Source organism: Pseudorasbora parva, chromosome 19 (genome assembly GCF_024679245.1).
Source record: "Pseudorasbora parva isolate DD20220531a chromosome 19, ASM2467924v1, whole genome shotgun sequence".
In the NCBI taxonomy this organism is placed as follows: domain Eukaryota; kingdom Metazoa; phylum Chordata; class Actinopteri; order Cypriniformes; family Gobionidae; genus Pseudorasbora; species Pseudorasbora parva.
Window position 1 is genome coordinate 37613696 of NC_090190.1, and position 23767 is coordinate 37637462.

The following is a 23767-nucleotide window of genomic DNA, read 5'->3' on the forward strand; positions in this document are numbered from 1 at the left end:
CGGCTGGCATCCAGGCTACGTAACAACAGCAATAATAAAAATAAAAAATACATGGACAAAGTTACTTTTTGGAAACGAGCACTCAATTTTTTAGAGTTTTGCCAACTTATTCGGGTTTACAGTGTACTGTAAGGAAAAAGCAAATGTTTATTTCATTTGTATCTTTGGTCATTTGTAATTATTTGTGCTTTTGCTTGTAGTTAGATTATTTGTTTTTATTTGTCCCTGAACATAGCACATATCAAACTGTACCGATAAATAATATACCAATACATTTCTGAATTGTTTCATTGTTTTGAGTTTGTTATGAGTTTAAAAACTTTTTTCTTTTCATTTAGACAAGCTTAAATTTAACTGAAACTGGGCTGGGATTTCTATTTCCCTTCATGCTTTGGCATAACAATCAAAAGGGAATCAAAAGTGTTATATGATGTTTTTTGTGCAAGATTAATGTTAAGTGAGAGATTTAGTGTTTAGTAATGCTTTGCTATGTTAGTTTAGGGGCATACGATACATACAGTATGTTAAATGTCCGGGTTGCCAGATCTGCTCTAGTTACCACAGCTGCAGCTACAAACATTCCTGCTGATCCTGCAGCATATCTGGCAACCTCGAGTCAGGGGGAGGGGGAGAGGGGACAGTGATTGCAGTACCAGTTTTGGCCACAATCTTACATACACTTCCTTTAAGAGCAATTAAAATGTGTAAGTACAAAATAAAAATCTGCAAGTTCTGCTTACTTAAACGTAATATTTCTTAACTTAAAAATTTGATGTAATTGAACTCGATTTTTTGAGTTTCAGGTTTACAGTGTGTGGTTGACGTCATTCACCACTGGCGCTTTTTCAATGATGTATGACTCACATTGACAGGGCAAAATAACTTATAATTATCTGATTACATGGCAGACCCAAATGCACATATTCATTCATATCAGATTTATTTCCAGATAAGAATAAGGCCTGAAACCGATCTGTGCCGCATGGGAGGAAAAAATAAATCAGAATTGGGTCACTTGAACCATTTAATGTAAATACAACTTTGAGGACCTGATGATGGGCTGTGTTGATGTACGGGCCAGATTGGAGGGGTGAATAGCTCCTAGATCTAAATTAAGAACAGCAGATCTTATGCGCCCTCCACCAGTCGCTGATGATAGAACCACTGATCGATCCAGCCGTCCAACCATTAACAATGAGAGCGAGCGAGAACGGAGCAGGTAATAGACCCCCGGGTGCAGACAGGCGGATTTAATTATGGTATGTAATCAATGCAGGGCGATATATCAGCCACTCAGAGTGATCAACGACAATCTCGTATGATCACATGGTCTGTCAGCACAATATACAGCTGGCTTGCATGCCTGTAGCAAAGTTTTCATTAATAATTCATTAATTCATTTAGAAATAAATAAATTAAAGTATCTAATCAAACTGTAGCTGGCTGAAGCATTCTGAAAGTACAGCTCAATCTGTTCCTACATCAAACAAGACCCGACTGAGCGTCTCCGTCGAAGAAGAGTGACTCCTGCTGAGGTAACAGGTATTATCTAATGAGGCCAATTACTCTCATTAAATCTCTGATTTACTAAATATAATTTACTCACAGCAGCTGAGTCAAGCTCAACAAAGTCTGGGAAACTGAAAACCAGACAAGCACTGATCATTTCAGTCTACACTGATAAGCTGTAGTTGTAAAGGTGCAGTAAGCAATTTCTGTGGATTGGACTGAGCAGCACAGTACACTTGTAGACAATCAGCAGTAGGGGGCGTGTCCACTCATGATAGGGGAGGAGTGAACCAATCAGCAGAAGGGGCCAGCTTACCCAAAGAAAGCCCACTGATGATAGGGGAGGAGAGAATGAGCAAGAGGGAGATTTAAAGAAAGACTGTAGATTTAAGAAAGACTGTAGACAGAGATGACTGAGAGACATTACAAAAGGCAGAGAAAAAAGAATGGTTATTAAAAGCTTTGGGATCTGTGTTTATTTATTAGAAAAACTTCCCAGCACAGGACAGACATAAGGACTGAAAACGGACGATGAGGTAATATTGTGTTTCACAGAATATATGCAATATATGCTGTTGCTGTTAAGAAACAGGACAGATGTAAGTGTCATTTTTCACTTTTTGTCATTGTTAATTTTTTGAACTTCCTTGTCATTCCCTCGTCATTTTCACTTTATTTTTCGTGAAGCATTATTTTGCTTTGTTTCAGCTATGATAAAGGGACATCCACTCCTGCATTAAGTGTTTGTGCATTTTGGGTGAGGAGCAATGAAGAAAGGGGTGTTTTTGTGTGGGTTGATTTCAAATATCAAGTATTTCTCAGAAATCACTCACTGCACTGTTAAGTTAATTTAGTGCAAATTAATATATACATTTATTAAATTAATCACTCATGCCTTCAGACCCCATTTGCTACTACATGAAATGCACCTCTTTAGTGATTTAAAAATTATACTATATATATCTATATATATATATATATACTTTTTATGCATAATATAATAATAATAATAATAATAATAATAATAATAATAATAATAATAAGAAGAAGAAGAAGAAGAAGAAGAAGAAGAAGAATGTTATTATAAAAAAATATATATTAAAATTATTATTATTTTATCATTTTCATAGACCCCGCCCTCAGAGAGCTGTACACAGTCTGCCATGTTTATCTCCTCGCCAGAGCATTTAACAGCAGCATTCAAAGAAAAACATTGGTCTTAATAAAGCTACTAAAGTTATTCAGTCAAGAGCAGTGAGTGATTTTCTGTTTATCTTTTGTTGGTTTGATTCATATTAACAGCAGATATACTGTATATTACACTGCTTTTACTTTAGTAACATTACACATTTATAATATCCGCACCACACTGGATTTCTGTACTAGCTGCATAAGTGCACATAACCAACTGTTTTTCATGTGAACATGTTTCAGACATCAAAAGAAAGATGTATCATGTTTCAGTTTTCATTCGGCTGTTCACTGGTGTTCATGAGCTTCGAAGACTCCGCCCACTGGGGCCAGGAGCAGCAGCTCATTTGCATTTAAAGGGACAACACAGAAAACAGTGCTTTTTTTTTTCAACCCCCAAAATTGGCATTTTCAAAATGGTATATTTAATGATCTGTCAGGACAAAATGTCACACACACTGGGGACACCAGAGACTTATACTACATCTTGTAAAAAGGGGCATAATAGGTGTCCTTTAAAATGACATCTTTTCCACAAAAAGATTCATAGTAGTACGTATATATACTCTAAGGTACTAAAACAAATCTTGTGGGAGTAATATGCACAACCACACAGAGAATGAAAGATCGGCTGCGAATGGCAGTGGGAGGTTGGTAAAAGTTTTTCAAGAGGCTGGCAGATGGCAGAGCGGTCTGGCTCTAGCACACACACATGAGAAAGTCATGTGTACACGGGCCCTCACAGCCCGATCTTCACTCCAACTCTACAACTTCCAGCTGGTGGCCTTAATGCCACCCCTGTCCCACAATTCCCTCTTCTGCTGACTCAACAGTCATGCTAATGAAGCTTTCCCTGATTGTCGACTTTTGTTTCTACCTACTCTAATTGCGCCGGGAAAGTGACACTGGAAAAACACTATAAAACATATTTATCCCCCAGCGCTGGCTATTTTCAGCTTTTCTGCGAGTGGGTTGATCATTAGCATGCCATGTTGGAGACGTGACTATGATGTGCCCGAGCACGTGCCCTATCGGGATACGTAAATCAAGGGAGGAGGTGTCTGGAGCCGCCTGTCAGTTTGACGGATGGGTGCTGTGGGCGGAGCCCAGACTGATTTATCTGCTTGTTTTCCAGCACTGTTACCCAGACAGCGTCCATCATAACAGAGCGAGAGCAAAGCCGTTGAAGGACTATTTCTGGAGCCTTTCTGTCGCCCGCGTCTGATTTAGAGATGAACCTCTGATACAGCAGCGGTAGAGGGCTGGATGTGTTAAGCACATGGTGATGAGGTGTCCCAACCCCTGACATACGCTCACACTGCTGACAAAAAGTGAGGACAAGTGTTTCAAATAGTCGCCATGTGACAGAGAAACAGACCAACATGGTGTAAATTCCGCAACTTAATGCACAGTTTCTTATTGCTTTTGTAGCAGCATTTTAGTGCACTGAAAACCAGCATCCATTCAAAGTCTCCCCTGCTTTAGCCATGCATATCGGATATATGATTCACTCTTCTATATTGAGGCTAAACACGTCAGAAGTACCGCACGTCAAGCCCAGGGAAAGAAGCACCAGAAACAATGACTCAGACAGGATAATTCACAGTAAACGATTTGTTTGCATACCACGATGATGCAAGACCATTAAACATTCATAATTCATAGGTTCTTTTCCGAAACCGATTGCGCGGGCTTGCTGCCTACAGCCTACATAAGCAGCTGTCTTCTAAGACAGCACATAACCATTATGGAAACGAATAGGGGACTAATCTGAACATTGTACATAGAAAATGCCTTTCATTTGAGATTTTGACACTAAAAAGTACATATAAAAAATACTGAATTACATAGTCACCTTTTAAATATATAATCAATGTTATAATGATACTTTTTGGTACAGAAGAAGTACACTAAGTTTGATTTTATACATTTTTTAAATTAATACTTATTCTGCATGGATGCATTGCATTGATCAAAAGAGACAGTAAAGACATTTATCAATTTAAAAAAGATTTGAAATAAATGAACTTTTGAACTATTCATCAAAGTATCCTGAAAAAGAAATTCACCAAAATATTAAGCATTTCAAAATTTTAACATTGATAATAATCACGAATGTTTCTTGAGCTCAAATCATCATGTTAGAATGATTTCTGAAGGATCATGTGACACTGAAGACTGAAGTAATGATGCTGAAAATTCAGCTTTGATCACAGAAATAAATTCTTAAGACTCTATCTTAGGTGCAAATTGTAGTGCACCGTGGAATACAATTGTTTTGGTGTCGTTGCCTTTGAATATGACCAAAGACGTTTATCTTAGAGATACAGATTGTTTTATTTAATGCCATGTTAGCATCTAAGGTTGGCAAAACATCTATAAAAAACCCAACTAAATGTCATAAATACAACAAAAACCAAGCAAACAAAACCACACCATATTATACAAGATTTGTTTTTTATTTATTAAAAATCCAAAACCTTTTCAGGCATAATCTTACTAAACAAGTCCTTGAGTGATATAACATCAAAAAAGAGCATTCTACTTGTGTCTAATACAAGGCGGTCCAATAAATTATATGTTTAACAGAGAGGGGAATCTTACAAAAAAATGCATTAAACTTGTGGTTTAGAACTTTTGTAATTTAGATCTGGTGAAGAACACTTGAACAGATCTGGTTTTAAGAGTGATTAAAATACGTTATCTTTAAAAGCAATATCATTTTATCCACCATTTTACATCCAGCTTTTACATCATATGTGAGTTTCTGATGCCTACACTGTCTACTAGATAGGCAGTACACTAGGTTTTGGACTGGCCTGGAACAATAAAGAGCTCAAATAATGGACGCTACACATGTCAAAATATAGTTATGCCATAATAATGCAGTCTGTTCAACTACTTAACCGCAAGTGTAACTATAGACAGGTAGCCTAGAAATCTAGACGCACCCTAGCGGCAGCAAATCTAATCTGCCCGCGAGTGTCGTCTAGCAACTCTCAATACCCTTCTGAGCTGTAAATGCCAAACTCTTGTCGGGCCAATCACACCGTGTATAGAGTCTGTGGGCGGGGCCATAATGACGACGGTCGAGTTGCGTTTGCGTGCTTCTAGTAAACACAGAAACTGGCGAACGGCGGTCTTTCGAATCAGCTTTGACCGCGACTCTGGAAGACTTAGAGTTAAGCTTTTCTCTGAGAAAAGAACAAAGAACGGCACTGAAGTCATTCTTAAAAAGGGAAGATGTGTTCGGAGTTTTGCCGACCGGATACGGCGAATGTTTAATCTATCAGCGAGCTCTGCTTCACGTTGCTCTGGTTGGTGTAGCGCTATCCTATCACGTGCAGAGGGAGTTTGAAAGACAACCGTTTATCCCGCCCCTCAGATTGAGCTGTCAATGGTGAGTTTCCAGACCAAACATCTTGATGTGGTTCTGGCCTGTCAGGCTAATAGACAGGAGGAATATTTATAAAAAGTTGTGATTAAATATACCTTGCCAAATGAATTAATCAAATTCACACCTGCATGTATGGCTCTCTAATCGTTCAGGTGTTAAAGGTTTTATACATGCGTTTCATAATTCATAGATAGCGGTTTAGATAATTTATGATAAAATATGGCTGATGATGTCATAATCAAAACACAACTCACAAAATCAGATGTAACTCTCCAAACAAAAGCAGCATCTGAATCGATCTCTGCCTGCTCGTCTTGCTCCAGCTGATATAAGTGTGTTTCTCTGGCTCTCCTTATCTTTCTCCCACTTTCCAAACCTTGTATTACAATGCTTTGTTTTTTCTCTCGCATTCTAAATGAAACAGCCTCTCCATTGATTTCCTAGGAGGAAACAACAGTCTCCCCTGAGGCTGCTTTTTCATCCTTAAAAGACAAATTACCTGACATTTCTAAACTTAACGCAGTTGTGTGTGCGGTTACAGGCCTCTGGTATCGTTCTTATTTGTTTAAGCCTTAATGTGCTTTGTAAGGGTGTATGTCCAAATGTGTGTGTCCAGAACACTCTGAACTTATTCTGATTATCAGTTGTTCATTCATTCATTCATCATTACTTCAGGTAATATATTGAACAAAATGTACTATGTATTCTAATGTTTGAAAGTTCCTGCCCAGTCCATCCAGATCTTTTATTGCAGCTAAACTGCAAAGGGAAAAAGCTCATTCAAAATCCATTTTATGACAGTAGCTCACTAATCCACCCATTTTTACATATTCACCTATTCCATATTCAGAAACTTGAATGCTAGAGGTGTGCAAATGCTGGCCAATCACATCAGAGGTCATTTGCATACAGAAGTCTTAAAGGATTTAGTGTGGGGCAATAGATGAATTAGTTCATTTCTCCGCTAAGTGCCAGAGAAAATCTGCTTGTTTGACCTCTGATCTGCGTGATTAGTGGACATTGACACACGTCACAAGAGCGTCCTCGAGAGATCTCAACGTTCCAGGTCCTGAATGTGAACCTCTTTCTCACTGTAAACACAAGCGCGGCCACCGGACTTGGAGTCAAAGTACTGTAAACAGTCAAATCTCCGCCCGGAGGAGGTTAAACATCCATTCGCTTGGATCTGTAATAACTGTAAAGCTTTTAAACTACCGTTTCCACAGATCAATAGTATCATCATTGGAGCCTGCCACACACTTAGGGCCATGATTGCACTGTTTAAAGCTGTTAGTGAGGTGGAGAGAGATTGATGACACCTTGCCTGAACATCAGAGAGCACACCCACGGACCGCCCACTGGCCATCTCATGCATGTACAGCACAACAGTGACGCCCACTTTTTCAGCAAAAAAAACTTAAAGACTTAAATATGAATGCAGCAAGGACAGAAAATGGTCAGAATGTTGAATCATATCTGTTTCTTTCTCATCAGAAGCTACATTGCCCACCACAGTTCAGTACAGAACCATGTCTCTTCTCTGCAGAACTTCATTTGTGTGTGTGAGACGAAGGGATTCCTGCCGCTGTTTTGACTCTTTTACACATTTGATAAGCTCTTCATAAGTTATTCACAAGTTTGCATATGTAACAAGCACATTTACCCCAGAACACAGCATAGTTTTGGATGTTCATTAGGTGTAGTGTTTAATTTTTATGAGGATCTATTGACAGAAATGCAATCTAATATACACTCACCTAAAGGATTATTAGGAACACCATACTAATACTGTGTTTGACCCCCTTTCGCCTTCAGAACTGCCTTAATTCTATGTGACATTGATTCAACAAGGTGCTGAAAGCATTCTTTAGAAATGTTGGCCCATATTGATAGGATAGCATCTTGCAGTTGATGGAGATTTGTGGGATGCACATCCAGGGCACGAAGCTCCTGTTCCACCAGATCCCAAAGATGCTCTATTGGGTTGAGATCTGGTGACTGTGGGGGTCATTTTAGTACAGTGAACTCATTGTCATGCTCAAGAAACCAATGTGAAATGATTCGAGCTTTGTGACATGGTGCATTATCCTGCTGGAAGTAGCCATCAGAGGATGGGTACATGGTGGTCATAAAGGGATGGACATGGTCAGAAACAATGCTCAGGTAGGCCGTGGCCTTTAAACGATGCCCAATTCGCACTCAGAGGCCTAAAGTGTGCCAAGAAAACATCCCCCACACCATTACACCACCACCACCAGCCTGCACAGTGGAAACAAGGCATGATGGATCCATCATCTCACTCTGTTTACACCAAATTCTGACTCTACCATTTGAATGTCTCAACAGAAATCGAGACTCATCAGACCAGGCAACATTTTTCCAGTCTTCGTCCAATTTTGGTGAGCTCTTGCAAATTATAGCCTCTTTTTCCTGTTTGTAGTGGAGATGAGTGGTGTCCGGTGGGTTCTTCTGCTGTTGTAGCCCATCCGTCTCAAGGTTGTGCGTGTTGTGGCTTCACAAATGTTTTGCTGCATACCTTGGTTGTAACGAGTGGTTATTTCAGTCAAAGATGCTCTTCTTTCAGCTTTCAGTCGGCCCATTCAGTTTGGAGTTCAGGCGATTGTCTTGACCAGGACCACACCCCTAAATGCATTGAAGCAACTGCCATGTGATTGGTTGATTAGATAATTGCATTAATGAGAAATTGAACAGGTGTTCCTAATAATCCTTTAGTTGAGTGTATATAACTATGTTTTCAGTGGTGTATAAAGGCCTTAAATAATGAACCGTTTTTATTACCTTAGAATGAGCCATTTCTCTCCCAATACACCACGGGTCCCCTTACAGTGAAGTCACCATTTTGTGCTTCCATATTTCTACAGTAGCCCTAAACAGACAAACTTCTCTACAGAACGCTAGCTAAACTCTGCCGTCTCAGACCATTACATCTCTGTCCAGTGTTTGACACCGTAGCTTCTCTATGTGCTTCGAAATGGAGGGGTGAGTGGAGCGCTGTGGAATTGCAATTCACATCCTCACAGCTATAAGCCACTAAAAGGAACACACTTCACCTTTAAGTTCAACATACTAGATACCAGGGATCATCACATTTCTGTGAATGCAACAGTTAAACACATAATAATGGGCATGACCGTTCCGTTAGAGACATGGAAAAGGAATGACAGCGCACACACTCACATGAAGAGTATATGAAACAAAAGTGTTAGGTGTGTTTAAACGTGTGGGGCAAACAGGTGACCGATTCACACATCACATTTGAACCCTCTGAAGTCAGAGGTGCCGCCCGGTGGATGAGAGATGATGCATTTGATTGGTGCTGACAGCTGTCTATCACTCACAGGGTGCAGGGTTAATGCAGGAGAAGTGCAGGGAGGAGGGATAGTCAAGTGCTCCACGGTGAGTCTGACTGTTGCTATGTGACAGGAGCTCATTTCAGCTTTTCAGCAAGTGCTGAATTTTATTTTTAGAAAGACAACACAGACACACACACAATGTCATTACATAGAGCTATTTCTCTGTCTTCCTCTGTATTCAAAGTGGACAAATCACAGACTACATACGCCAACATGAGTTTTTGGACATATTCAGTTATATATATATGAACTAATAAATCTACGGTATTGTTTCTATTATTATTTCTCCAGTATCAAACGTACATTAGTTCCACATACATTCGAAATGCCCAGTCAACATTCTAGCAATGCCAAAACAAAATGCTAAAAACTTAAAACAAACACCCTGTAAAGCAACATAGCAACAACTGCAAAAGCACAGGCAAAAATTTAAATCAACACCCTACAAAACTAGGTAAAATGTAAAATCAACTCTGAACACCTTAGCAACTGCTAACCAATACCCTGGCAATCATCCATACCACTACAGAAACTGTAAAGCAACAAGTTACACTCTAAAAAAAATTGGTGCTATTTGGCACTAAAAGTGGTTCCTGGCTTGTAATCATAGGGGAACCACTTTTGGTGCCAAATAGCACCATATCTTTAATGGTGCTCTACAGCACCTTTGCCAAATGGTGCTATTTAGAACCCATAAAATAGCAGTGCCATATCGCATTTTATTTATTCCTCAATAATGGTGCTAAACAGCACCAACAGTACTTCTTTGGTGTGTAAAGAACCTTTAAAGGGGCTTGAAAGGTTCTTTGTATAGCAGTAGTGCTATATAGCACCTTTACCACCCCAAAGAACCACTGAAAAACCGCTGAAGAACCATACAGGGCCTTAACAGGTTCTGTATACGGTAACAGTGCTATAGCACCTCAGATATCCCAAGGAACTGGTGAAGAACTTCTGAAGAACCACTGAATCACCAAGATTAAAGTGGCTCCCTTATGATTACAAGCCAAATAACCACTTTTAGTACTATATAGCACTGTTTTTTTTAGAGTGTACAACAGTAAAATCCCTCATGAAAACCTTAGCAACTGCAAAGCAATATCCTGGCAACCACCCAAAACACCTTAGCATTGTGGTTATGACTTTTGCATGAGCAAGCACAACTCAGAAGTGTGTGTGTGTGTGTGTGTGTGTGTGTGTGTGTGTGTGTGTGTGTGTGTGTGTGTGTGTGTGTGTGTGTGTGTGTGTGTGTGTTTGTGTGTGTGTGTGTGTGTGTGTGTGTGTGTGTGTGTGTGTGTGTGTGTGTGTGTGTGTGTGTGTGTGTGTGTTTGTTTAGCTTGTGTCTGATTAACGGAGTCCGTGACTCTCTACAGGGGGCAGATCCTCTCAGAGTCTCCTTACAGAGTCAACACACACGGCATAATCAATGCTGTCATTTACATACGGCAGGAGAAACACTGAAACCCACTCACCAAGAGTGTGTGTAGATTTTTGCTCATGATTTATTTTGTAGTTAAGTTTGGGGATATGAATGATGAGCTTCTTGAAGATGTTAACATTTTTCTGAAATGCTAACTAGATAGACAGAACATTGGACGGACAGACGGATGGATGTCCGTCCCTGCTTTCAAGACTCTCATTCTAACTGGTGGGATCGATAAACATCTCAATCGTTTGCTCCTTTGTTCACTCGCGACTTCCCCGCTCCCGTAGCGCCCTGCCGTCTGGAGTCTAAGTAAACGCTCATCTTTCCATTTGATGGAAGCCCTTCATTCCAGATGTGTGCAGATGATAGCTCTTCACTCCAGCTATGTAAATCAAATTACGCCGCCGGCTTTCGGTCTCCTGCGTTTTCTAGCCCTCTCTGTCTATTTGGTGAATTATTTTCCCATGAACAAGATTTATACGATAAAACAGGCCATATATCCAGTCAGCAAATTTGACCATCCGTCTTTCTATCACTTCCTCATGAATATTCACCTTAACTTGCTCAACAGGAATAGCAGCTAAGTATATTTCACATGAAAAAGGGCACAGAGATGGACGGTCTCTCAGATGGTCTTTTGCTCTGATTAAGTGTCTTGTCCAGTTTTAAGTGGCACGGCTAATTATGATGAAATCAAATTTGAGAACCGCCAGCTGGGTTCACACTCTCCTGTCAGTCATTTGGGAAGATTATTACGATGACAATAATTATTTTAAGCCCATTTAATCTCCCCCATTATTTCTCTCCTCTACCTCATCACTCCATCTTTGTTCTCTCACCCAGACCCATCCATTCTGGTTGTGGTGGATAATAAACAGTTGTTTCAGTATTTGGAGCCAGACTCATCGTTTGTCTCTGGTAATTTGCTCGGGCAGGTTTCTTCTTCAGAAAGAATGGAGGAATAAAAGATAAGAAACTTTTAAGTCTGACAAGATACAACAATCTCACCACAGATAAACCATTAAACGCTCATGTTGTATTATGCTCTTGTTCTTCCTGAATCAAAAAGACCTGAGTTCAAATACACAGCCTAGAGGAGCACTGAGGAACAACACCGTTTTTTTTTTTTTTTCAAACATCAAAACAGAATCAACTCTGAGAGTTGTTGTGCATCTGTTGATGTGAATATTTTAAGATGTCCCTGTACGCATTTATAACAACACTGCCTGAATCTCAATCCTATTTATATACTGCCCTTTTAGTGATTGCATTTGCAAAGATCAAATTTGAAACAATGATATATATTTTAGAGCACAACTAGACATTTTTTTATATTCACTATAAAAATCTTTTGACTTTTCCAGGCCTGGAAATTTGCAATTTTCAAATTTTCAAACTTGTCCTATACTCCTATCACCATTAAAATGCTTAGCTAAATCATACAAACTGGAACAAAGCTCTTACTGCAGAAACAATAAAACAACTGGATAATAATAAATACAAAAAAACACTGAATAATATAACATAAAACAGCAGACAAACAAGAAACTAAACTAAAATATACACTGTCAGAAAAATGTACATTGCTGTCACTGGAATGGTACCCTATACAAAACCGAAAAGTTACCAATGTGTGCCTTTAAGATACTAATATGCACTCTTAAAGGGATAAATCACTTTGAAATTAAATTTTGATATGTTTTAGCTTACCTCATGGGCATTTATACTCCCCACATGGGAGTATTTGTTTCCCCAGTAGTTTCAATTTTGATCATTTTAGGTCAAACCGTTCTTGTCTGTGCCTCACATAATGCAGGTCTATGGTCACCACCTCAAAGAGCATACACAGAGAAGTCAATCAAATTAAACAATCGCCCATCGGAATTACACACTGATGGCCTAAGACACGAAACGAGCGGTTTGTGTGAGAAAATGAACAGTATTTATAACGTTTTTACCTCTACTACACCACAGGAAACACGCATGCGCGCCCTCGGATCAGTCGGACGTAGAGGTGTACAAGAGGTAAAAACGATATAAATACTGTTCGTTTTCTCACATAAACCGCTCGTTTCGTGTCTTAGGCCATCAGTGTGTACTTACGATGGGGGATTGTTTAATTTGGACTTCTCTGTGTATGCTCTTTGAGGTGGTGACCATAGACCTGCATTATGTGAGGCACAGACAAGAACGGTTTAACCTAAAATGATCAAAATTGAAACTACTGGGGAAGCAAATACTCCTACATCTCGGATGTCAATGAGGTAAGCTAAAACATATCAAAATTTAATTTCAAAGTGAACTATCCCTTTAAAGTACTGATATGTACCTTTTAAGGTATTAATATGTACCATTTAGGGGTGAGTAAGGTACAAAGATGTACCTTTTCACTTTTGTTTCTTATGATACCGCCCTAGTGACAGCACTGTACCTTTTTTCTGAGAATGTATTAAAATAAAATTAAAAAGAGAGATGAAGGTAGAGAAGTAGAACTCTATAATGGGTACTGCTTGACTAAAATACTGTATAACGTTGTGGTTCTTCCATTAGGTTGGTTGCCTTCTGGTTTAGAAGCTTTAATCACCACCTGCTGAGAGCAAATAAGACAGAGAGCCCTCCGCAGCGTAATTATCATGTACGTATGTCTGCGCAGACAGCCTAATGATTTCACAAACCAGTGAGCAGAAACCCTTTCACTCAAAGGACCTGCTGACCACACTAATACAGCTGTGTAATAAGACTGTATTCATGTCTGCCACACACGGCGGGAAGAGTCAAACAATGGGAGCGTACAACCGGACAGAGAAACTATTGTTGCACCACAATGGCTGAAGGATTGCAGAGATGCTGATTGGAGGAGACATCTGACTTTTGTCGATTATCAGATGCAATAACAGCACCTAATTTAAAAGCTTCAGAAAGGAACTAGCTGTACCGAACTTTAATCCTACAGCTCAAAAGAGCTTGTTTGGGGACAGTACAGCGTGACAAAAATGTGATAATTCTTTGCCGCCGCAACACAATAGCACAACAAGGATCAAATACGTCTGTATTGTGCTGAGCCAGATTAGCCGTTTCCCTCAAGCACTCACACATTTAATGTGTTTCACAAGTATTTATTAACATTATAAAGGGTACACAAAGTTGCTGTTCGCATCTAATTTATGTCAAAACCACAAGAGGATACGGTCTTAATGCAGTACTGCAGTCTGATACAAATACCATATTCTCTTTTGTAACAAAGGATTTAAATGTGAACATCATTAATCCTCAACTGCACACCCTGACCTTTCTTAAATAAAAGAACAGAGAGAGAGAGAGAGAGAGAGAGAGAGAGAGAGAGAGAGAGAGAGAGAGAGAGAGAGAGAGAGAGAGAGAGAGAGAGAGAGAGAGAGAGAGAGAAAGAAAGAAAGAAAGAAAGAAAGAAAGAAAGAAAGAAAGAAAGAAAGAAAGAAAGAAAGAAAGAAAGAAAGAAAGAAAGAAAGAAAGAAAGAAAGAAAGAAAGATTGTTTGGTGATATAAAATGTTTGAAACATAAAAGTATAATAAAAGTATTTACTACAGTATATAAAAGTACTAATCTGCTAACATTTTCATTAACGACCAATGAAAGCAGGATGAAGCCCACAGCAACCAATGAAACGCAAGTCGGGCCACACAGCAACCAATGAAAGCAGGATGAAGCACACAGCAACCAATGAAACACAAGATAGCCAATAATCTGAGAGATGAAGTGCATCATTGACATATTATTATGTGTTCAAGGACCTTTTTAGCATTTATTAATCATATTTTTATCATCAAATTTTTTTTTAAAGTACAAATTAAAGTGTATTTCTACATCCCAATTGACATACTTACACTATGACCTAATAGTGTGTATGTGAAGAAAAAGTGTGTAGCAGAAGAGTATGCAAGCTTTGGGACAAAATACTTAAGCATCTGTAACGGACTCTGTTGCTAAGTTACCTGTCACCGTTTAAACTGCCCTGTCAATCGTCGTCACAGCTCAAATCCTCCACGTTCTGTTTAATTTCCTACGGTATCGGAGAGAAAAGTAATAGCACGATGATCTGCCATGTGTGGGTCTTTAATGCAGAGACTCTCCTCAAGTGTTTAAATATAATGATGCATTTAAAAGTTAATGTCCAAAACATATCATTGCAAAAGTTCAAAATGCTGTTGCAGGTGAGATATAATGCGGACATTGAATATCATCAGATCATCAGGTCAGGTTAAATGCTGATAATTGATCACACAAACCTTTGCCTAAACCTCTCTACTTAGCCGTCTGACTCGCACATCCATCATGTTTGTAGTTTTTAACACTTTTTATCCGCGTTTGTAGTTCAAAACCTAGTCCAGCTTGCAATGGGTTGTGGGCAATAGCAGCCGTTAAAGTTGGCGTCGATTTGCACTTCGAATTCTGACCAGAAATAGTAAACCAACCGGGGATCTTAATAATACTCTTTTCAACATACTATAATTTGGGGACATACTAATTCTATTTTCGAATACTATTTAGGACGGATAGTATGCATATTGGGACGCAACATATGTCTTTGGCCATGTATCTAATCACCATTTTTAAATTATCCTTTAATATTCACTATTTCATTTGAAATGCTCCTGCATGACAAATAACATTTTCAACAGTACAAATAATCCACAGACTCTCAGTTAGTATGCATTTGTAAAATCTGATGCATAATCATTACAAAACAATTAGCAAAAGGCTGCTCCTTAAAATAGTCTCCATGATATGTAATTAATGTCCACTATCCAAATACAGAGCAGCCAATGACCTCAAGGATAAAGTACTGGAGAGCCTATAAGTATCCACAGCTAATTTCTTAGGAAATGTGTGACTGAAATGCATCCAAACACATGTACAGACACACACACAAAGGCATACAGTTAATCAGTGGCTGAATCGGACGGTGCCGCGTCGCCCCTCGGTGCAAATGAACAGAATCATCAGAATCCTTGATGGTTGCCAGGGTAACACAGAATGCTGCAGTGAGTACCTGACTTGCAGCAAATAGACTCAAGTACGGAAATGAATAAAACACTAGATTATGGCTCTAACACTAATCATCACTCACATGCCTGATGAGATTCCAAAAGTATCTCACACTAAAGGCATCTAGCTTTCAGACATCCTGAAGCACATCCATTGATTATTTTTTTTTATTTTTTTTTGTGGCTCTTTGCAAAAAATACTCTTAAGGGTAATTCAAAATGATAGATGCTGACCAACATAGACAATCACCAGATTACAGTACATCACTCAGACATTCCATGAAGAGACAAACAAAGCAAAATCAAGCATCGACAAAAATAAAACCAGACCAAGCGCCTGTTGTCATTGGTTGGCGGCTGTCGGTGCAGTATGAATTGGACTTTTACTTTACAATGCACTTATATACATACATACACACACATTTTTTACTCTTTGTTATATTGCAGCCATTTGCTAAAATCATTTAATTTCATCTTTTTCTCATTAATGTACACACAGCACTCCATATTGACAGAAAAACTGAATTGTTGACATTTTTGCAGATTTATTAAAAAAGAAAAACTGAAATATCACATGGTCCTAAGTATTCAGACCCTTTGCTGTGACACTCATATATTTAACTCAGGTGCTGTCCATTTCTTCTGATCATCCTTGAGATGGTTCTACACTTTTATTTGAGTCCAGCTGTGTTTGATTATACCGATTGAACGTGATTAGGAAAGCCACACACCTGTCTATATAAGACCTTACAGCTCACAGTGCATGTCAGAGCAAATGAGAATCATGAGGTCAAAGGAACTGCCTGAAGAGCTCAGAGACAGAATTATGGCAAGGCCCAGATCTGGCCAAGGTTACAGAAAAACTTCTGCTGCACTTAAGGTTCCTAAGAGCACAGTGACCTTCTTAGTCCTTAAATGGAAGACGTTTGGGACGACCAGAACCCTCCTGAGTCTGAACCAGAACCAGAACCTTTCCTAGAGCTGGCCGTCCAGGCAAACTGAGCTATCAAGGGAGAAGAGCCTTGGTGAGAGAGGTAAAGAAGACCCCAAAGATCACTGTAGCTGAGCTCCAGAGATGCAGTCGGGAGATGGGAGAAAGTTGTAGAAAGTCAACCATCACTGCAGCCCTCCACCAGTCAGGGCTTTATGGCAGAGTGGCCCGACGGAAGCCCCTCCTCAGTGCAAGACACATGAAAGCCTGCATGGAGTTTGCTAAAAAACACCTGAAGGACTCAAAGATGGTCAGAAATACGATTATCTGGTCTGATGAGACCAAGATAGAACTTTTTGGCCTTAATTCTAAGCGGTATGTGTGGAGAAAACCAGGCACTGCTCATCTCCTGTCCAATACAGTCCGAACAGTGAAGCATGGTGGTGGAAGCATCATGCTGTGGGGGTGTTTTTCAGCTGCAGGGACAGGATGACTGGTTGCAATCGAGGGAAAGAAGAATGTGGCCAAGTACAGGGATATCCTGGACAAAAACCTTCTCCAGAATGCTCAAGACCTCAGATTGGGCCGAAGGTTCACCTTCCAACAAGACAATGACCCTAAGCACACAGCTAAAATAACGAAGGAGTGGCTTCATAACAACTCCGTGACTGTTCTTGAATGGCTCGGACAGAGCCCTGACTTAAACCCATTTGAGCATCTCTGTAATGGCGGTCCACCAACGTTTACCATCCAACCTGACAGAACTGGAGAGGATCTGCAAGGAGGAATGGTAGAGGATCCCCAAATCCAGGAGTGAAAAACTTGTTGCATCTTTCCAAATAAGACTCATGCCTGTATTAGATCAAAAGGGTGCTCCTACTTAATACTGAGCAAAGGGTCTGAATACTTAGGACCATGTGATATTTCATTTTAATATTTCATTTTTTCTTTTTTAATAAATCTGCAAAAATGTGTTTTTCTGTCAATATGGGGTACTGTGTGTATATTAATGAGAAAAAAAACTTAAATGATTTAAGCAAATGGCTGCAGTATAACAAAGAGTGAAAAATGTAAGGGGGTCTGAATATTTTCCATACCCACTGTATATATAGCTTTTATAGTTCAAATATGATCAGCTACTTAGAGCTGTTTTTCAGAGCATAAACATTTATCTGTTATGAACAATAGACTCTATGTAATGTTATTTTCATCTTGGTCACATCTGCATGATTTTACAGCTGTGATGACTGTGATTATCAGAACTATGATTTGCAAACGCAGTTATAGGAACTGTCTGATCTGAGTTCAGAGAGGTTGGACATTTAAATAAATGAAAGAATTAGAGGACCATAACCATATGAGCCAAGTTCTGAAAATTGCAGACTTTAAAAGTTTGAAAAAGTCTAATATGCAATGACCCATTGCAGGTCTTGTAATATTTGTCAATTTAAAAGTATCTGGACTGGAAGACAAGCAGGTGCCGAAAGAGCCATCACACATTCGGAAGCTCAAGAGCTCTGCCGTTTTTACATCTCTGATAAATGCATGAGAGAGAGGCTTCTGATAGGTCCATTAAAGCATTAAAGAGCGCTGACCGCATTTAACAGCTAAATAAATGCTGCTGATGATGGGAAAGAATTTTAATGGCTCTGCTACTTCTCTTGTGTTTGAATGTCTCTGCATGTGTGTGTGTGTGTGTGTGTGTGTGTGTGTGTGTGTGTGTGTGTGTGCAGTGTTCAGAAAAGACACTCGATAAAAACTAAATACTAAGTAAACAGAATTAAACTTTCAAATAAACAGCTACATAATGCATGTTTTAAATTGTGTATAGTAACAAGTTTTGCCTAAAGAGGAACTTTTATGCAAAATTCACTTTTATAAGGTGTTTGGACACCAAAGTGTGTCTGCAGTGTGTGAGAACAACCAGCCTAAAAATCCACTCTCTCCTACAATGACGATCTGCCCTATTAGCAAAGACACAGCCCTGAGTAGGAAGCATAGAGTCCGCCATTTCTGTAGAAGCTGAAGTTGTACAATGTCTTTGCCAAAAAGGCAAGTGTTACAGTTTAGGCTGTAGAAATGCACTTAAGAGTCACTAAGGACATCCTGGTTTCTTAATTGTCTTACGTGTTTATGCCAATCATTTTGTGCCAGAGTGCTTCATAAATTAGGGTTTTTTTCAGTGCTGGATTTTCAAAAAGGAGATTTTTGTATTACGTCATGCTCACCGTCTGTGTAATTCATGCATTTATTATGCACAGTACAGTCAGATGAAATTTTCAGTGCGTGAGATTGTCCTGTTTTTTTGTTGCCGGCATGCTGGAGCATGAGCTCTTGAAGCTCCACCCACTTCTTGAAAGGGGGCAGGGAGCGAGCACAAGCTCATTTGCATTTACAGGGTCAAATAAAAAAAAAGTTTAAAAACTATCAATTTTAACATGCTATAAAAATGATCTTTGGGTTATTTTGAGCTTTAACTTCACATGCTCACTCTGGGGGCATTAGAGACTTATTTTACATATTGTAAAAAAAGGACATAATTGGTCCCTTTTAAAAAAAATACTTTCAAAACTACAATCCATGTCAGTCCTAGCACCAAAATCAACATTCAAGGTACAATATTGTAATCTCTTTACAGGTGGCATTTCATCAAAAGACCATCTAGAATATGATGCCGTGAGTGACATAATATTGATATTATGGAAAAACTGCTAAATAATTAATTTACAAATATCTTTTACATATTTAATGCATATATGTACTGTGCGGTCCAAAGGCAGGGAACCACTAATGAAAATGCTATTTATCACTTTTGTAATTTGTAATACAAACTTTTCATTTCAAATTATAATGAATATGAAGCCCCAAAGCAATTTTGTTGGGCAAAAATTAAAATAAACAAAAGACCTGAGACAGAAAAATGTTCTGCTCACCCTTATCCGTCCATTAAGGTTATGCAAATACATTTTTCAGGGCTTGTTTCTGCAAATTTCACTTTAATAGTCATCATGTTCACCGGCCTGATTTGAGAATGATCCAAACAGCATCAATATCCTAAAAATGTCTATTCATTTCCAAGTTTAAAGAAGATTTTCAATCTCAGGTTTTAATGTGAGACTGCGTATATAAACAGCATTTGCAAGTCCACCATTGGCAGGTGAGACCAAACATGAAATCACACCAATACACGACACGACAGGCCTGTCATAACGACAGATAAACACGACACTAGTGCTCTGACAGCCACTTGTAACAGAGAGAGAGAGATGATCACCGTGTGATACAGAACATGTTTCATGTCACGGTCCGGTCATCTCAGATGAGTCCTCCAACATTTATGAGCTCATGAATATGCATTAGTGTTACGTTGGTCTGCTGACTTGAATAAACATGAACGTGTGATGTGTTCTGAATGGCGTGGACCGAGGATGAGGAGGAAGCGAAGAGGCACGACTGCAGATCCAGAAGCAGAGGGAACACATGAGGAGGCGGTTACAGATTTAGACAAGGTCTGAGCTTTGATCTGAGATTTGATAGACAGAGAGGGTTACATCACATATAATGTCACATAAGGGAACCGACAGATGATCCAGGCCAAGATACAGCACTCGGGCCAAGGAGTCTCAGACACCTCACATCACTCTTTACCGAAACTCCCCACGCACACACGCACACGCACACACGCACACACACACGTAGTGTTTCCATGTTTTATGGGGACTTTCCATAGGCGTAATGGATTTCATACTGTACAAACTGTATTTTCTATCCCCTTACACTGCCCCTGTCCCATCACAGGAAACATTCTGCATTTTTACTTTCTAAAAAAACTCCTTCTGTATGATTTATAAGATGTTTTCCTCATGGGGACCAAAAAATGTCCCCATTAGGACAAGGATTTCTGATATTGCTATCTTTGTGGGGACATATTGTCCCCATAACGTAGGGATTACCATCTCTCACACACACGCACGCACGCACGCACGCACACACACACACACTACACTACACTTTCTGTCGCTCAGTTTTAACATTAAAGAAAGTCTGACATTAACATTTTTTTCATATACCCATAAAATGTTTGTTTTTTTTGTAAACAGCTATCATGTATTTTACCTGTCTAAAATAAAATGATTTTATATATAGATCATATATATAGATATATACTATGGACCCTTAAAATATTAATATATATACACCATCTAGGGGTAGATAAGGTGCAAATTGAGGTTAAAAACTGAAGTAACTTTAAATATACAAATTTTATAACATTTTCTGACAGTATTTCATGTGTTAATTGACATCTTTTGACCATCACATCAAACCAGCTTTTGATGCCATACAAATATATTTAAATGGCTTTCAATGTTGAATTATGTTCTGAAAACTAGTTTTCTAACATGTTTAAGCCTAAAATATGATTAGTGGAATTGTTTTTAGAATATAAGTATTTTATAGATACACTTTTTAAATAATGAATCAGTATGAATCAGTGTAGGGATCTATTCATGGGTTGTTGATTGGATGTTGAGATGTGGGCGTGGCACTCAAAACCGTAGGAAGATGATCATGCGCTTGAGGGGTGGAGTTTAATCGGACTAAATGATTAGAGAAGTCTTGCATACTGTACGTCACCGGCCCTTTTCACTCAAGTTATGGAATTATGATTACAAAAAAATGTCCTCAATAAGATCTATAATGTGCATTTAGAAAATGTAATTGGATTTTATTTCATGCTGATTTAAAAATGCAGCTCTAATGAAAACAGCAAACCATGTCAGACACATCTATCTAGTGCATCCCTACGTAGATCAACAATAATAAAACAGCTCAAATGATGCAAGAACCTTGTCCTGCGTGAACGGCCTCTAACACTCACGGTGTGGCACATTTCTCTTCCATTACAAATGCAAATAAGAAACATGAACAGAGACCAGTCCTACATTCACCGCTGGAGACAAATAACCTCTGAGTGTGAATATATTTGAATATCTGTATTCATGAAGAAGGGGACAGAGAGAGGAAAGTGTACTTACCCCACTGCAGAGGGGCCAGCTGCAGATGTTCAAGGATGAGCTGGTTGAGGACGCCCTCCACACTGGCCTCCCCATGACGCTGAAGGGACGAGTGCACATTTGGTCAAGGAAAACATGGCTTATTGGTATCAGACAAAATCACAATATCATCCTTAATGACGTCGAAAACCGAAGCAAAATTGATCAGAATGTCGTATTATTCTCTAACCTACTAACCGTTATCATCTTTTTCCTGGAAGCATTCAGAACAATAATGCCACTCTATGTTTTCTGCATTAAATTAGCCAAGCAGTGTGCATGGAGACCAAGGGAAGTGTGTAGACGGAGGTGAAATATTTGCACACCGCGACACTAATGACAGCGACGAAAACAAAAAGCTTATTACGTAACAGAAATGATGCTATCAGAAGCCTCTAATGACTGTGAACTGTGTAATGATGCTGTGCGCTGCAGTGAGAGATGGCCTTCTTCTCAAATGAACCATGTAAGTGTACACTGAGATCTGAAAGAGAAGAAAAGACTCCTAAAGCCAGATGTGGACGATAATAAAAAAGATATTTTATCAAATAAAATTCCTTTCTCTGACATTGATCGGGACATTTGGAGTGTTTGTGTATGTTCAGAATGGCATACAGTTGTGTTCAAAATTATTGGCCCCCTTGGTAAATATGAACAAAGAAGGCTGTAAAAATAAATCTGCTTTGTTAATCCTTTTGATCTTTTATTCTAAAAATTTAAAGAAAAATAATTGAAAAAGTGGGGAACATCTCCAAAATATATTGGATATAATTACTTGCAATCTTTAATTTAATACCCTTTTTTGCCTAAATAACAGCTCTGAGTCTTCTTCTATAATGCCTGATGAGTTTGGAGAACTCCAGATCCTTCGGTTTCCCAGCTCTTCTCTTCAGTTCACCCTAGTCATTATCTTGTAGGGTTCAGGTCAGGGCGGCTGGCATTTTGTGCTCAGTGACACATTTTTGTGTTCATTTTAATTTTGATTTACCACGGTCCATTAAAGATTTCTAGCAGAGGCCGTCAGGTTTTGATTTTTTATCTGTTGGTATGATAGAATCCATGATACCATGTATCTGAGCAAGATGTCCAGGACCTCCAGCAAAAGAATAGGCCCACAACATTAATGCTCCAGTGGTATTTTTAACCATGGACATGGGGTACTTTTTATCCATATTTGCACCAAACCCATCTGGCGGGTTTGCTGCCAAAAAAACAATTTTTTGTTTTGTTTCATCTGACATAGAAGCCGGTCCCATTTGAATTTCCAGTCGTGTCTGACAACGGAATATACTGGAGTTTGTTTCTGGATGAGCGAGGGGGATTTTTATTGAATCCCTCCCAAACAACATGTGGTGATGTAGGGGTTGTTTGATTTTTTTATTATTTTTAGGATTTCTGAACCCAAGACTCAACTAATCTCTGCGATTCTCCATCTGTGATCATTGGAAAGTCTTTGGAGCTTTGTCCACTCAAACTCTTCTCCTCACTGTGCATATAGACACACGTCCTCTTCCAGGCAGATTGGTAAGATCTTTAGTTGATTGGAACTTCCTAATTATTGCTTTGATGTTGGAAATGGGGATAGTCAATGCTTTAACTATTTTCTTACAGCCACTTTCTATTTTGTGAAGCTCAACAATCTTTTGCTGCACATCAGAACTATATTCTTTAGTTTTACTCATTGTGATGAAAGATTGAGGGAATTTGGTCCTTTGTTTCTCCTCATATTTATACTCCTGTGGAACAAGACGTCATAGCTGGAAAATGTGATGTTCCTAGTCACCCTGGAGTGCAAAAAATTGTAAAAATGAATGGGAATATTCTTGTGATATTTTACTCATATAAAAGTTCTAGGGGTGCCAA

At 39.0% G+C, this 23767-nt stretch overlaps 1 protein-coding gene across 2 annotated transcripts in view; it reads right to left on the bottom strand.

The window, feature by feature from the left end:
- The window catches only part of trappc9 (trafficking protein particle complex subunit 9), a 288563-nt gene that overhangs the window by 68051 nt on the left and 196745 nt on the right, over positions 1-23767 (bottom strand). For both annotated transcript variants that reach the window (XM_067426626.1, XM_067426625.1), the window contains one exon: positions 21887-21977. In XM_067426626.1, coding sequence (XP_067282727.1) covers positions 21887-21977 — 91 coding nt within the window. The remainder of the gene's footprint in view (positions 1-21886; positions 21978-23767) is intronic.